General features: G+C 46.1%; 7 protein-coding genes across 8 annotated transcripts; 2 read left to right on the top strand and 5 right to left on the bottom strand.

Moving 5' to 3' along the window:
• Positions 1-151: 151 nt before the first annotated feature.
• SPPG_04813 (uncharacterized protein) lies at positions 152-1,959 on the bottom strand (the record flags this gene model as incomplete). Its single annotated transcript, XM_016753048.1, has 7 exons — positions 152-371; positions 433-775; positions 840-1,333; positions 1,393-1,470; positions 1,539-1,625; positions 1,679-1,770; positions 1,834-1,959. The coding sequence occupies 7 exons, from the start codon at positions 1,957-1,959 to the stop codon at positions 152-154; spliced, it is 1,440 nt and encodes a 479-aa protein (XP_016608537.1).
• A 109-nt stretch (positions 1,960-2,068) lies between these two features.
• On the bottom strand, positions 2,069-3,323 carry SPPG_04812 (uncharacterized protein). The gene is made up of 6 exons (XM_016753047.1): positions 3,224-3,323; positions 3,098-3,165; positions 2,947-3,031; positions 2,765-2,884; positions 2,541-2,696; positions 2,069-2,473 (listed from the first exon to the last, which is right to left on the bottom strand). Exons 2-6 carry the CDS (start codon positions 3,148-3,150, stop codon positions 2,183-2,185), a joined length of 705 nt encoding a protein of 234 aa, XP_016608536.1. The 5' UTR covers positions 3,151-3,165; positions 3,224-3,323; the 3' UTR covers positions 2,069-2,182.
• A 94-nt stretch (positions 3,324-3,417) lies between these two features.
• SPPG_04811 lies at positions 3,418-4,841 on the top strand. Of its 2 annotated transcripts, XM_016753046.1 has the most exons (5): positions 3,418-3,609; positions 3,683-3,980; positions 4,042-4,473; positions 4,535-4,650; positions 4,712-4,841. In XM_016753046.1, exons 1-5 carry the CDS (start codon positions 3,440-3,442, stop codon positions 4,725-4,727), a joined length of 1,032 nt encoding a protein of 343 aa, XP_016608535.1. In that variant the 5' UTR covers positions 3,418-3,439; the 3' UTR covers positions 4,728-4,841. The 2 variants fall into 2 exon arrangements, with proteins under 2 accessions (XP_016608535.1, XP_016608534.1); XM_016753045.1 differs by having other exon boundaries at positions 4,535-4,841.
• SPPG_04810 (uncharacterized protein) lies at positions 4,784-6,351 on the bottom strand. Its single transcript, XM_016753044.1, has 3 exons — positions 5,699-6,351; positions 5,283-5,624; positions 4,784-5,220 (listed from the first exon to the last, which is right to left on the bottom strand). The coding sequence occupies exons 1-3, from the start codon at positions 6,092-6,094 to the stop codon at positions 4,888-4,890; spliced, it is 1,071 nt and encodes a 356-aa protein (XP_016608533.1). The 5' UTR covers positions 6,095-6,351; the 3' UTR covers positions 4,784-4,887.
• Positions 6,352-6,514: 163 nt separating this feature from the next.
• SPPG_04809 (uncharacterized protein) lies at positions 6,515-7,941 on the top strand (the record flags this gene model as incomplete). The annotated part of the gene is made up of 4 exons (XM_016753043.1): positions 6,515-6,979; positions 7,041-7,077; positions 7,147-7,723; positions 7,788-7,941. 4 exons carry the CDS (start codon positions 6,515-6,517, stop codon positions 7,939-7,941), a joined length of 1,233 nt encoding a protein of 410 aa, XP_016608532.1.
• A 38-nt stretch (positions 7,942-7,979) lies between these two features.
• On the bottom strand, positions 7,980-8,948 carry SPPG_04808 (uncharacterized protein). Its single transcript, XM_016753042.1, has one exon. It carries the CDS (start codon positions 8,596-8,598, stop codon positions 8,107-8,109), a length of 492 nt encoding a protein of 163 aa, XP_016608531.1. The 5' UTR covers positions 8,599-8,948; the 3' UTR covers positions 7,980-8,106.
• A 691-nt stretch (positions 8,949-9,639) lies between these two features.
• SPPG_04807 (uncharacterized protein) lies at positions 9,640-11,976 on the bottom strand. The gene is made up of 4 exons (XM_016753041.1): positions 10,563-11,976; positions 10,415-10,507; positions 10,164-10,359; positions 9,640-10,101 (listed from the first exon to the last, which is right to left on the bottom strand). The coding sequence occupies exons 1-4, from the start codon at positions 11,730-11,732 to the stop codon at positions 9,773-9,775; spliced, it is 1,788 nt and encodes a 595-aa protein (XP_016608530.1). The 5' UTR covers positions 11,733-11,976; the 3' UTR covers positions 9,640-9,772.
• Positions 11,977-12,040: the final 64 nt, after the last annotated feature.

Below are 12,040 nucleotides of genomic sequence, written 5' to 3'. Positions count from 1 at the left end.
GTAGAAGAACTGAGGGCAGAAGAAAATGGAAGAAGTGGATTGATGTGTGCTATATACGCACATAAAGGTATTTGCACGTCATTGGTCACATTTGTTTTTTGGATTCCAATGTCTTTTGTTGGCATTTTTGGTCTAGATGGGCAGGTCAAACCTAGGTAGCACATTGGAACATCCTTGGATGTCGTCTTCTAAGTAATATCAGGGAAGATATAAGGCTCAGGGTGCAAAGGCCCCCCGCAATTAGAAAGGTTTGCGCAAAACAAGAAGAGCCCTTGCAATGTCGCGACGAAGCCTTATTTGCATCGTAGATGAGGCCGAATACTAACGATGTAAGCTGTCCTCCAAATGCGGGCGTCAATGTCATCCAACCCCTTTTAATAACGTTATGATGGTTAGAAAGCGTTGATTCAATCAAATTTACCTTACTCTCACCAGTGAGTGGCAAATTTGTGGGCGCCAAAAAATTCGGCAACCTGGGTAGGGGTGGAAGTCCAAATGGAGCCGAACGCCAGGCCAACTAACACGGTGCCTGCCACCAGTTCATTCAATTTGTTGATGGACGCCATAAGCGCGCAGGCACACAGCATTACAAATGCAGCCACCGTTGTCCAAAGAAGCCGTGGTACCCCGAGCCTGGACGAAACGGTATCTGATAGAATGCCTGTTCCCATCCGGCCAGCGCAGCTGCATAATGAAAACAGCGTCACATGCAGGTTCTGTGCTTCCTGAACCTCAGAGGACCCTGGCGTAGCATCCTTTCCGCTAAGGGATACGACTGACAAAAGGTAATTCATGTTAATACATGTAGTCCACATAGCCAGTGACAGGGAGATGCTTACCCATTGCCCCCACATTTTGAATATACATTAGTCCGATTCCTACTAAGGTGACAAATGTAATTACCAAAAGGTAGAAGTCAATTTGCCGATAGATCGGGTTATCGTCGATGAAGCTACGTTGAATGGCGGTGGCAGGTGTTGAGGTATCGGGAGACACGTCTGAGTGACCAGGGAGAAGTGGGGCTTGATCCTCGTCATCGCATTCTTCACGCGATCTCTCTACAACGTCATCATCATACCGATAATCCCTTAACAATGCTGCCGCTATGGCGTTTACGCCAACCGCACTAGCTGCCAAGAACCAAAGGAACGCTGCAACGTTCAGCGTGAAGACACCGGTCTCATCTTGCTCAAAAAAGATCATCGACGCTAATGATGCGAAGATGAAGGCTGAGAGACCGAAAAATCCTACAGGAATTCCGACAGCTAGGCCTCGTCTGTGTTGTGGCCAGTTGCGAAGGTTAGTGGCTAGGGCGCAATGATAGCAGGCCGAACTAGAAAGATCAAACATATTAAAGATGCTAAAATGTGCTGACTATCTGCGCGAGCATACCTTCCTACGCCACTTGCCGCAAAGTATGCCGCCACAATAAGAAAGGAGGTTCCTGAGAGGTATCCAGTATAAGTCAAACTGTAAAGATACATATCCGTTCTGTCATTCTCGATGTATCTTGCAAGATAACTACTTTTCAGACCCACCTAATGAGCATATAGGCAGTTCCCAATAAGGAACCACCAACAACAAATATTGGCCACGGGCGCTTGGAATGTTTGTCCACTAATTGGCTAGGGGATATGCATGAATGGATGCTCGTCCAGTTTCGCCCTCGTTGACCTACCCAGCAAGTGGACCGGCGAGGCCCGTTCCCCATGACACGCAAGCAGCTATAAAGGCAGTTTGACTCTGTGTGTAATTGAAGCGGTCTGTCAACTACGAAAAGTGTGCGGTGAGACGAACGAAATTAGAGTTGAATGCCCCTCTGCAATGAAGTACCTGAGGGCCGTAAAGGGAAAATAAATAGATAGTACCCGCGGTGATTTGTACAAGTGCGGCCGAAATGAGAGATACTGCTAAAGAGACGGTAGAGGGCGAGCCCCTCGTCAAGCTGGGAGGTGACATTTTCGACGATGCTGTCTGTCCTTGCAGACTGCCATCTGAGGTTTAGGCAAAGCATCCCGATCATGTCTGAGTCATCACGTCATCGACGAATGGAATGCATTGGATTTTATGGGTGGCCAAGTGGTCGAGTCGTTTTGTTTATTTCCAAATACATCAACGGATTCAATGCTCCGCACATTCACAGCTTTAGATATCATACATACAAGAAGAGTAAACCATTCAGTTAACCGCTACGTTCTTCAACCATATCCATTCTATCTTCTCCTGGGCTATGACCTTCCTCGACTTTATCAGCAGGACTTTGAGCCATACCTTCGTCTTCTTCAGGCTTGTCGTCTTCTTCCTTCCCATCAGTACGCTCGGCTGCCGTCTCTAGAGCAAGGTGCCGTTTAGCTTCAGCTAAAAGCTCGAGTGTTGTGTCATTGTGATTTTTTGGAAGGAAAAAGATTGGTGGTACGGATTTCGTTTGAATGAAATTGGATATGTTGCGCTTTTGTTGACGAATCCACTCTTTCTGCAAAACATCCAATAGTTGTCGTAAGCAACACCATTAAGGACGATATGTGAACGAACCAACGTACCGCCTGCTGTTCTCGTTGTTCGTCTTCTTGCTTTTTCTCCAGCTGTCGTCGAGCGAATCTCTCCTCCTGCTCTTTCTTGACCTTTTCCGCCAACTGCTCCTTATCTTTCTTTAGCTTTTCCGCCAATCTGTGTTCCAATTCCTCCCGCTTCTTCTCCTAAAAATTGCGGAAAGTATGTCAGCGCTCTATGGAAAATAACCAGCCCAGACTATAAGGATACCAACCGCTTCGGTTTTATGAGAAGTCTCCTTGATAAATTGGCTGAGAGTACCCTTGAGTACACCTAGAAACCTCTTTGACCGCTTTTCCAAACCTGCATCCATGCTGAGCCGAGGGCGCTTCATCTGATTGACGCAAGGCTTGTTAGTAAAGTCGTCAAGAAAGCCACAGAACAACGATATCTTACAGGTTCTATATGAGCTGGTGGGGATGAGGTTTCCGGCTTATTTGCCAGCTGTTCATCATCGTCCAACGGACGCTTGGATGTTATTCTACATGTGCAGTCGCTCGGTCAATCCCAGCACAATCAATACAGGCGCATACGAAGTAGCAATAACCTTTCGTCAATGCCTTCCATAGGATGTGCTGATGCCGATTCTACGTCTGTCATAACGGGCTTTGTCGTCTGACAAAAGGTTGTTTAGCACGCAGTTGAGACTGCATCTTTCCTACATAAAAACTACCTGGGTAACCGTTGGGAAATCTCAAACCTAGCGCTTGTCAACGACCTTTTCAAACCCAACAGCATAAAATCTCAGAGATCACAAGCTCTCAAGGGTTCAAAGACAACCCATCTCCAAAGAACTGCTGTGCCGCAACCGTGCCACAACCACGTCGTCGCCAGCACTGTTGCTGGCAAGATCTGCTGGGTACTTCCGACCACTCTGAGCTTTTCCATTATGTCTGAGATAGAGGATGCAGCCGAGAAACTGGGGTTGAATCTGAATAAGAGATTACTGGGCAAATGCTCAGAACTATTCCGCGTTGCTCACAGCCGTAACGCAGCAGCATGTCTCGGAAAATACCTTTCTTGTCTGCCTTTCGTCTGCATTCATCTCGCTTGCGAACTGTACGTTCTATTAAACATGGCAAAGATTTCAAGGAAATTCATATTAACCAATGCTCGGGCACTTCTGGCTCAGTGAACATGAAATGTTCCCCTATCAGCGAGTTATAAGTCAGCTCAAGGTTCCTGCTTCCCAGTATTCAAGTGCACTTTCAAAAGTCCGCAGCATTCTCGAGATCGCTTCACCACCGACCACATTCCATTCTCTTGGCGTGCGCATTGGAGCGACCCAAATGATACCAGCTGCAGACCTTTTGTTGGAGGCCTTCAAGGCAAATTATGGAGCGACTTTATCGGCCGTGCAAAGAAGACGAATCGATTGGGACGGACCTGATATTATTGTCGCGATATTTTTTGTTTGCTGCAAGACGGTGGTAGGTAATGGCTCTAAAGACCCTGATTGACCACATGATGACCGCTTTCGCATGCTTGCAGATGAAATTGGGAAAACGAGAAGCGTCGGCACTAGCGTCAAATCCGACACAGTTCAGCAACTTTGTTCAGCTAATTGAAGAGCACTGCAAAGAAGAGATTAAGGAGTTGAAAAGTGACAAGGAAAAGTATGAGGCTTCACCAAAGACTCCCAGAAAGACGCCTACGAAGGGTCGTGGAAGACGCGCCACTGTTCATGTGTCAGGCGAAACTGAAGACCTGGATGAGAGTAGCGCAGAGACCACAGTGGAAACTCCATCTGGCTTTAGAACACCGAGCAAGCGTATGAAGGATGGGGATGTTGGGATAGCTACTCCGACTCCAAGGAAACGAGCCCGTATGGGGTCATCTGCTGCCGCTGTTCCGCTCACCCGAACACCAGGGCGAACGGAGCAAGGGGATGTCGAGGAAGCGGTCAGCGGAATTAACCCAATGGTAAGCAACTATCTCGGCACCTCTTCTGAACCAAGTCATTCAATCTGCTTTTTATTGGTAGATCGTTCATACCGACATACGACAGACAAAACGATATAAAGACTTTCTTGTTTGGAAAGAGCAGATGTTGGTGAAATTGCCCTCGGAATCTGTTGAGCAAGCAATGGCTGATATTGAGTAAGCAGCTCGGACGTTGCTTGGACGTCTGTTGTAAATATTGAGTAAGATATATATTTAGTGGTTTGCCATATTGAAAGTAGCGTCGTATATCAACTAGTGAAAGGACATATGGGATAGGCAGGCCGGAAGGTTCATTTAATGTACAATATGTATTTTTATTTACTTTACAGTCACATCCTTTATTTTCATTAACACATACTTGGCATCAGCTCATCGCAAAATGCATATTGCGTATCAGTCGTAAATATGATTTACCGCCAGTAAACCAATAATAAACACAAAGAGGACTAAGGGGATAGAGGAAAAGGCGCAAATATAAATCATTCTCAAGATCCATCTGGCAAATTCATTCCAAGGTTCGTAGCAGCCCTGCATGTCTGCGGGATCCCGAGCGACCTGCTTCCGTAAGGGTGTTGCGTCGGCAGGAGTCTCTTGCCGCTTGAATAGGTGATTACGTCGATGAGGATTAGGGGCGTTAGCGGTCGAAGCTGACGGAGCAGAGCTGAGGACGCAATGATCGACAAGAAGTGGACGATCGAGGGCACTATAAAATCCACAACAAGCGTACTACATACGCAGGGCCAACAAATTAGTTGGGTTGGGAACAATGGGAGATCAACGCAATCTACCTTGTTTTGTATATCCGCCCTTCGCTCGCCATAGACTACCCATCTCTCACTCAAATTCTCTGACCATTCATTTCCATTCACATCCTTGTACGCAATATATCCAGCAACTATGGCAGCCCCCAGAACCGGCCATAGCAGAATACTGTAAATTGTGAGCAACTTTTTGCGATGCAGAAATGCACCTAAGAACCCGACGAAACCGATCGAAGCAAATAGAGCCGTTGTCAGCGTAATAAGAAAGAGTAGATCGGCGCACACTAGACGAACAAGGGGTGCCATCGGATAGTGGTTTATAAAGGTGAACAATCCAAATAACGCAATTGCAAGGCTAATAAACATGAGCTGTAGATGGATAGAGAGCACATAAATAACAGCAACAATACATCTGAAATCAACACAGCTGATGGAACGCGTACCACAGAATTGCTTATAAGGAACGTGGTCTTACTTCTACCAAATCGCGCCAAGTTTTTCTTATTAAGGTAACTCAAATTCGAGATATAGCTGCGCGCGCTGTATCTGGATATACGTTGGGCAGCGTTTCGCGGTGCAGCAGGTTGGTCGTCCATATTCGAGCGAGGGTTCTCATCGTCGTAAATCTCTGGGTTGGGTTTACTTGAAGCGACCACATAGAGTGGATCGTTCGTCTTTCCTCGAATTTCAAGGGAGTCTCGAACAACAATGGACGGTGGGAGAATGTACGAATATCGCGGTGTTGATTGTGAGTTTACCGTTCCTTTAGAGTATCTCTCAATGTTTTTTGAGGGAATCGGAGGGGGCTTTTGTGATGTCCTATGCGGGCTTTCGGGCATGTTTATGGAGAACGCTCGACTTCAGCTTGGTTGTTCAAATAGTTGGGATATCTGTTTATTTCCTGTTTCCGATGTAAACAGCAGCAACATTGCAGTTGAGGCGACGTCTCGCGTGCGGAGGGTGCTGACACAACTGACTTGTCTTCGTAAGATTGGATTAGAAGGAACATATTTGCTGTCGATATTACCAAAGCCGTCAAGAAGTGCGATCGTCGGCTGGTAGCTCAACTTTGCCTACCCTCGTGTTCCGGCAACGCGATTCGCAGCTTCGAATTGCAGCGGAGTTTGAGAATGTATTACGTAACAATTCTGTGTTATTTCACCATTTTAGGGCTTATGAAGTAGCCAGCCACTGCACTCTACAGTTTTCCCACAGCGCTACATTGCATTGCTGCTCATCAAAATTATTGGTAAACCCAAATGCCAAAACAACCTTTGCAGCCCACAGAAGATGGTAGTGAATCCTCCTCGTCGCAGTGTCGAATAAAGGCGCCAGTCGGCCTTCAAAATATTGACCGATTTTTGCGCCCTTCGGGACCAGCCAATTCCTCATCCGGTAATGTCGACACTACAACACCCTCTTTAAAGTCTTTCAAAAAGCCAGCTGCACCTGTAGCACACCTTACCAAGACGGCTGGCGGGAACGCCGAAACGAAAAACACATGCAAGCCTACTCTCAATGCCAAACTTGCTCCTAAACGTTCCATGCTAGAGAGATACGCCGAAGACGTAGATGAGGGCACATTGGTCGTGAACAATGTTGGGCTGGCGAAGAAGCTACGAATTAGCCGAGAGTCTAGTCTCGCAGATACTGAGCTTGCATATTCAGAGGATGAGGACGAATGGGTAGAACCATATGATGACGAATATGTGATCGCGCGAATGGTATGTATGACTACGGATTCAAAAGTGATATTGCTTCAGCTTGAATGGTATCCGCGTAAAGGATGGCGAACAAGAAGAGTTATCCTATGTCAACATGTGTACGTGCATTCTTCTTTCCACAACGGTGTTGTTTCACATTGGCTATTCTCACCCATGTTGTTACAAAGCACGTTTATCCCAAAGTCAGTCAGAGCTGCTATCATATTCAGCTGAATCTAGTGGTATGAGCCAAAAGTTACAGGGTTCAGAAGGTACGGTCGTCTATATTGTCGGGACGCAGAAGCAGACATTTACGGGAGAGTCAGCAGCGTCGCACGGAATAGATTCGGCGCGGAGTGCTCGAAGTGCATCCAAAAGGAACCAGGAGCAACAGCTGCAGGATCAGGAGCACATGAGGGAGTCGTATCCGGCTGATTCGGATAACCACCGACAACTTGAGCAACGACACTACACGGACTATATGATGACCAACAGTGCTCCAACACAGACTCAGCATCACGATCATGTCAACAATGCCACTATGGACAACGATACGAACGGAGCGCCGCATAGCGATGCCGAGATGACCATAGAAGAACGTTATGGTCTCCATGGTATGACGGCCGACGACATACGTCACAGGCTGAAAGGTGGTCAAACCGTTAGAAATTGCTCATTGTATACCCCGCTTGACCGTATGGATGTTTTCACAGAGCTAGGACGCAAGATGGCTAGTAAACTTGAAGACGTTAACAAGACGTTTGAGTACGCAGTCTCCCTCTGCTGGCTGCGTTGAAATTCGCATCTTAAATCGTGGTGATCTTTTTAGGAAAAACGACACATTTTACTCGACCGTACTATCAGAGCTCTCTGCACACAAAGCTGTTCTGGCCAAGCAAGGGAAAGCTCTAGAAGAACGCCGTAAGAATCTGGAGAATCATTTCTTTGGATTTGAGAAAGCGGTTGGAGTCAAATTGCGTTGAAATGCCTATGAAATGTTTCGCAGCAAAGACACCTATTAGGTTATATTATACTGACGCTATTTGACTGGTGTTCCTTGTGATTTCGTATATTTTCGTTACATTATTATTCTTTCACTATTCACAATATCCATAATACTTGCGCTAGGTACATCATGATATATACATCTAAAACTCTGCGATGCGATAGACAAAAGCTCCCACAGCCAGGGTGATGATCCACGTCACTCCCACCATGTTTTCAGCAAGGCGACCGGCAGCATTCACATTGAAAGGAGGGAGAGGTGACACGGTAGCAGTGGAACGAGCGGTGGGAGAAGCTGGTCGGGGATTGATTGGGATTGGCGTTGGCTGCACAATGGCAGTGCCCGTGACAGGTCTGGTAGCATTGCCGACAATGGTGCCATTAATAGGCGTCGGAACAACGACTCCAGAAGTCACACTTGAAGGCCGAGCGGTGATAGTGGCTGGCACCGTAATGCCGCTTGGTCCTTCAGTGTCGCTAGGGAGTGCCGGGAGGGACGGAGGCGCTGTGATGGCGGGCACACCAGATGACGGGCGGCCAGTCACAGATGGTTGCGCGAATACGGGTGTTCCAGCCAAGGCGAGGAATGCGCAGCAGACGACCAGAGTAGCGAGAAGGGAGCGTGTGCACTTCATGTTTTACTGTACTCTAATTATTGCTGTCTCTAGTATGTATGATGGTTGCGCGAGCTTTTGACAAGTCCTTTTGGAATGTCAAGTTCAACTCAAGAGGAGGATGGCGACGTTGACGTTTTTATACCCCGCGCCCAGACGACCGTCTCCCACGCTGAGTCCCCCTCCAATGACGAAAGGCGACAAAGCACGAGAAAAAAGGGGGTGAAAAAGAAAATTGGACGCTCATGCGAGGAGAGGCAAAAAAAAACCCAAAGAAGAAGAAAGCAGGAGATTCGGACGGAAATTCGGACAAAAATAGAATCTTGTTCCTAATCACGTCATCCACACGCTTTATTTACCGGCCAGATTTCCTTGCTTTGCACACTGCGTTGCAGCGTTGGGGCATAGCCCACAGCAGGAGACCAAATTCATGGCAAACAAGGCTTGTTTTTCCACGCTTCAATAGTCCATTTTGGAAATGCATACACAGCGCATGCTCACACGTGCATTGACACTACTTTGTCTGTACCCATCGAGAGATTCCCCTCGCAAAAGGAATTAGATTGCAACGATGAAAGGCGGAAAGGCGCAACAGAGCATCCATCATGCGATCGGACCGTTTTTGACTTGACGTTTGCAGCAAAAAAGAAATGATAGTTCCATCTCCAATTATTGCAGACGATCACAATTTACTTGGAAGGTTATTAGCGATGAACACTCAACTTATTTGACTGAAGCGTCGCTTGCACCGACATGCACCTCTTGCACATTATATCAGAGATATTGTGTTGTTGAAATGAGTTTACATGGATGATGTTTTTCGATCCGATTGAAGTTGTATTATATAAGTCAAAACACACTTGAGAACCAGTACAGAAGAACAATGGCATGTACAGAATACTGCAGAATAGCGTGCTGGAACGAAGCCGAATTATATAAGGCCTTGAGACAAGCTTGTGTACCGATCGGCTGTCGCAAAGTACAAGGATTTTTATAGAGAATCCGTCATGAAAGAGCTTTCTTAAAACATTATCCAAATGTTCAGTATAGATGTAATTAGGATTGGTAGTAGAGAAAGGTTATATTAGTCTAGGAACAAATCCTTTGTGTTAATTACATAGTCTATGAAAAATAGACTAACCAAAAACCAAACTATCCCTTCCTGATCTAACTATGTCTCCAACACAATGAGCCCTCACGCTTGACTGGATTTTGACAAGGAATGCCGCTTTTTGTCTCTAAGGAAAGGCATCGAGGTCTCAATCGTCGAGATCGTCGAGATTCTTTCAGCAGGGATTCTTAACGTAAAGGGTGCATCGACTGTCGCAGATGGATTATCAAAATCCTGCCACTGGAAAGTGGTTGGGATCTCATCATCATCTCCGCATACTCTCGCTTGATCGATTGCGCTAGTGTCAAAACCAACACATCCAATATGAACGTGAACTGTTTCTCCGTTATTTTTCACGTCAAAAGATGGGAGGACCTTGGGTTCTTGACCCTCCATCACGAAGGTGACAATTGCTGCAAAACATTGAATCAAAAATCAGCTTGAAGCTGTCATGTATCTCTATACTAATACTTACTCGATCCAGGTAGATTCTTCATTATCGCACACTTAACGGGCCCACCGACCTTGCTCATCCAAGCCAGAGCAATCGCTCCCAATGTCACGCCAGACTGCTGTACGTAGAAGTTGACAAAATACCGGGCGATCGTGCTTTGTTGCGTTTTCGAGCTCACGCTCAAGTCAGAAAACTTTTGACTTATATCATCATCCTCCTAGTTATGTCGAGGTGAATTTATTTAAGAATCGTTTAAATAAACTAGATAATACCTCAGAGGTTTCAGAATACCGGGCGATCGTGCTTTGTTGCGTTTTCGAGCTCACGCTCAAGTCAGCAATCTTTTGACTTGTATCATCATCCGCCTAGATATGTCGAGGTGAATTTAATTAAGAATCATTCAAATAAACTGGATAATACCTCAGAGGATCCAGAATCATCGTCAGCCGAGAAAAAGCGAAGCCAATCTTCATTCCATAGGAGCATGTTTCTTCTGGTGGCATCAAAACTTCCGCCAACAGGAATTTGCTCGAGGTCCTCATTTGAAGTCACTGTATAATGTCCAGCATTATGGCCCTCCACTCCTACAGTCCATCTGTACACCTCATCAAGGTCCTCATCAGCATGGTCATCTAAAATACTTTCTGCAATTGACTCTGCAATCAGATTATCGATATCGGCGTCTTCGGGTCGTGACCTGCGGTTTTTCGATTTGCTGACTTGGGAACTTGCAGATTTCACTTCTGTTTGACCAAGAGGTGGAAACTCTTGCTGTCCTAAATCTATGTCCGAATCTTCTTCCGACTCATGCGGGGAAGTACTCGGTTGTCGTCGCTGGTCGAGAATTACTCCGGTGATAATTGTGTAACATCCACGGATTTCCGGAGAACGAAGAGCTGCTAACCAGTCGCGAATACTATCAACTGATCGCACCTCGTGGGTGAAAAGACTTGCTTTTGGAGTTGCGTCCGTATTTGTGGCAACATATATGCGTGAGCTCCGAAAGATTTCGCTGCTGGCTTGGGAAAAGTCTGGAGGTTCTCTGTCATTCAAGCGGATATTCAACTCCTTTCGGGAATGGGACCCTACAGTGGGGACCGGTGCTATTCTGCCATAAATTGGAAAATCATCCTCCTGAGCTAGACAGCGTGCTTCTACAAATTGTCCTAGAGTACGGATACGCCAGGTGAGCAGCACTAAATCTTTGTTCTCTTTACTCCAATATCCGATGTGCATACAGTAAAATCCCGAAATTTTGGATGCGGCTTTCTTGTCTTTCAGCAGTGGAAGCTGATAAATCTTGTCCACCAGATACTTTTGAATCGAATGACCGTGCGGCACTTTCAAAACATCGCACGAGGTTTGATTATGATGTTCATAGTGACGGCGTCGTCGATTATCCGCTGTAGTTACGCTATTTGATTCCAAGGGCACAACAACCATAGGCGGCAAGTCTGTCAGCAATTTCTTATTGAGGACAGCCGTCTCTTTACGTCCCCCTCGTGCAGAGAAACATGCTGATATATTTGATTGGGAATACCGAATGGAGTTGAGAGGGGTGGTCGTGAATTCGGGGACAGGATTTGACATTGCTTTCTGTTCTACTGTAAGGTTATATAGATGTTTATACGCATAGCTAATTCGCTTGCCGACAGTTTAGAAAAGGTGTACTGATGAAGATGATGTCTGCGTCATGTCCCCGTTTAAACCATTTCCTGTTCGAAGATTTCGTCAAGTAGGACTGTTTATGACTCACCCAAGAAGGCATTTGCTACTTAAAAATTCTGGCAATTTACGGTTTCTTGCTTGACTTTTGCATCCCGTCAACAAAAATATCCACAGTCGTAAAACCATTTGGAAGAGCAATCCAACTGCGACCCTCATTATATATTCTAGCT

The sequence above is a fragment of the Spizellomyces punctatus genome, assembly GCF_000182565.1.
Source record: "Spizellomyces punctatus DAOM BR117 chromosome Unknown supercont1.7, whole genome shotgun sequence".
NCBI lineage: Eukaryota > Fungi > Chytridiomycota > Chytridiomycetes > Spizellomycetales > Spizellomycetaceae > Spizellomyces > Spizellomyces punctatus.
This window is presented reverse-complemented; position numbering and strand designations above follow the sequence as displayed.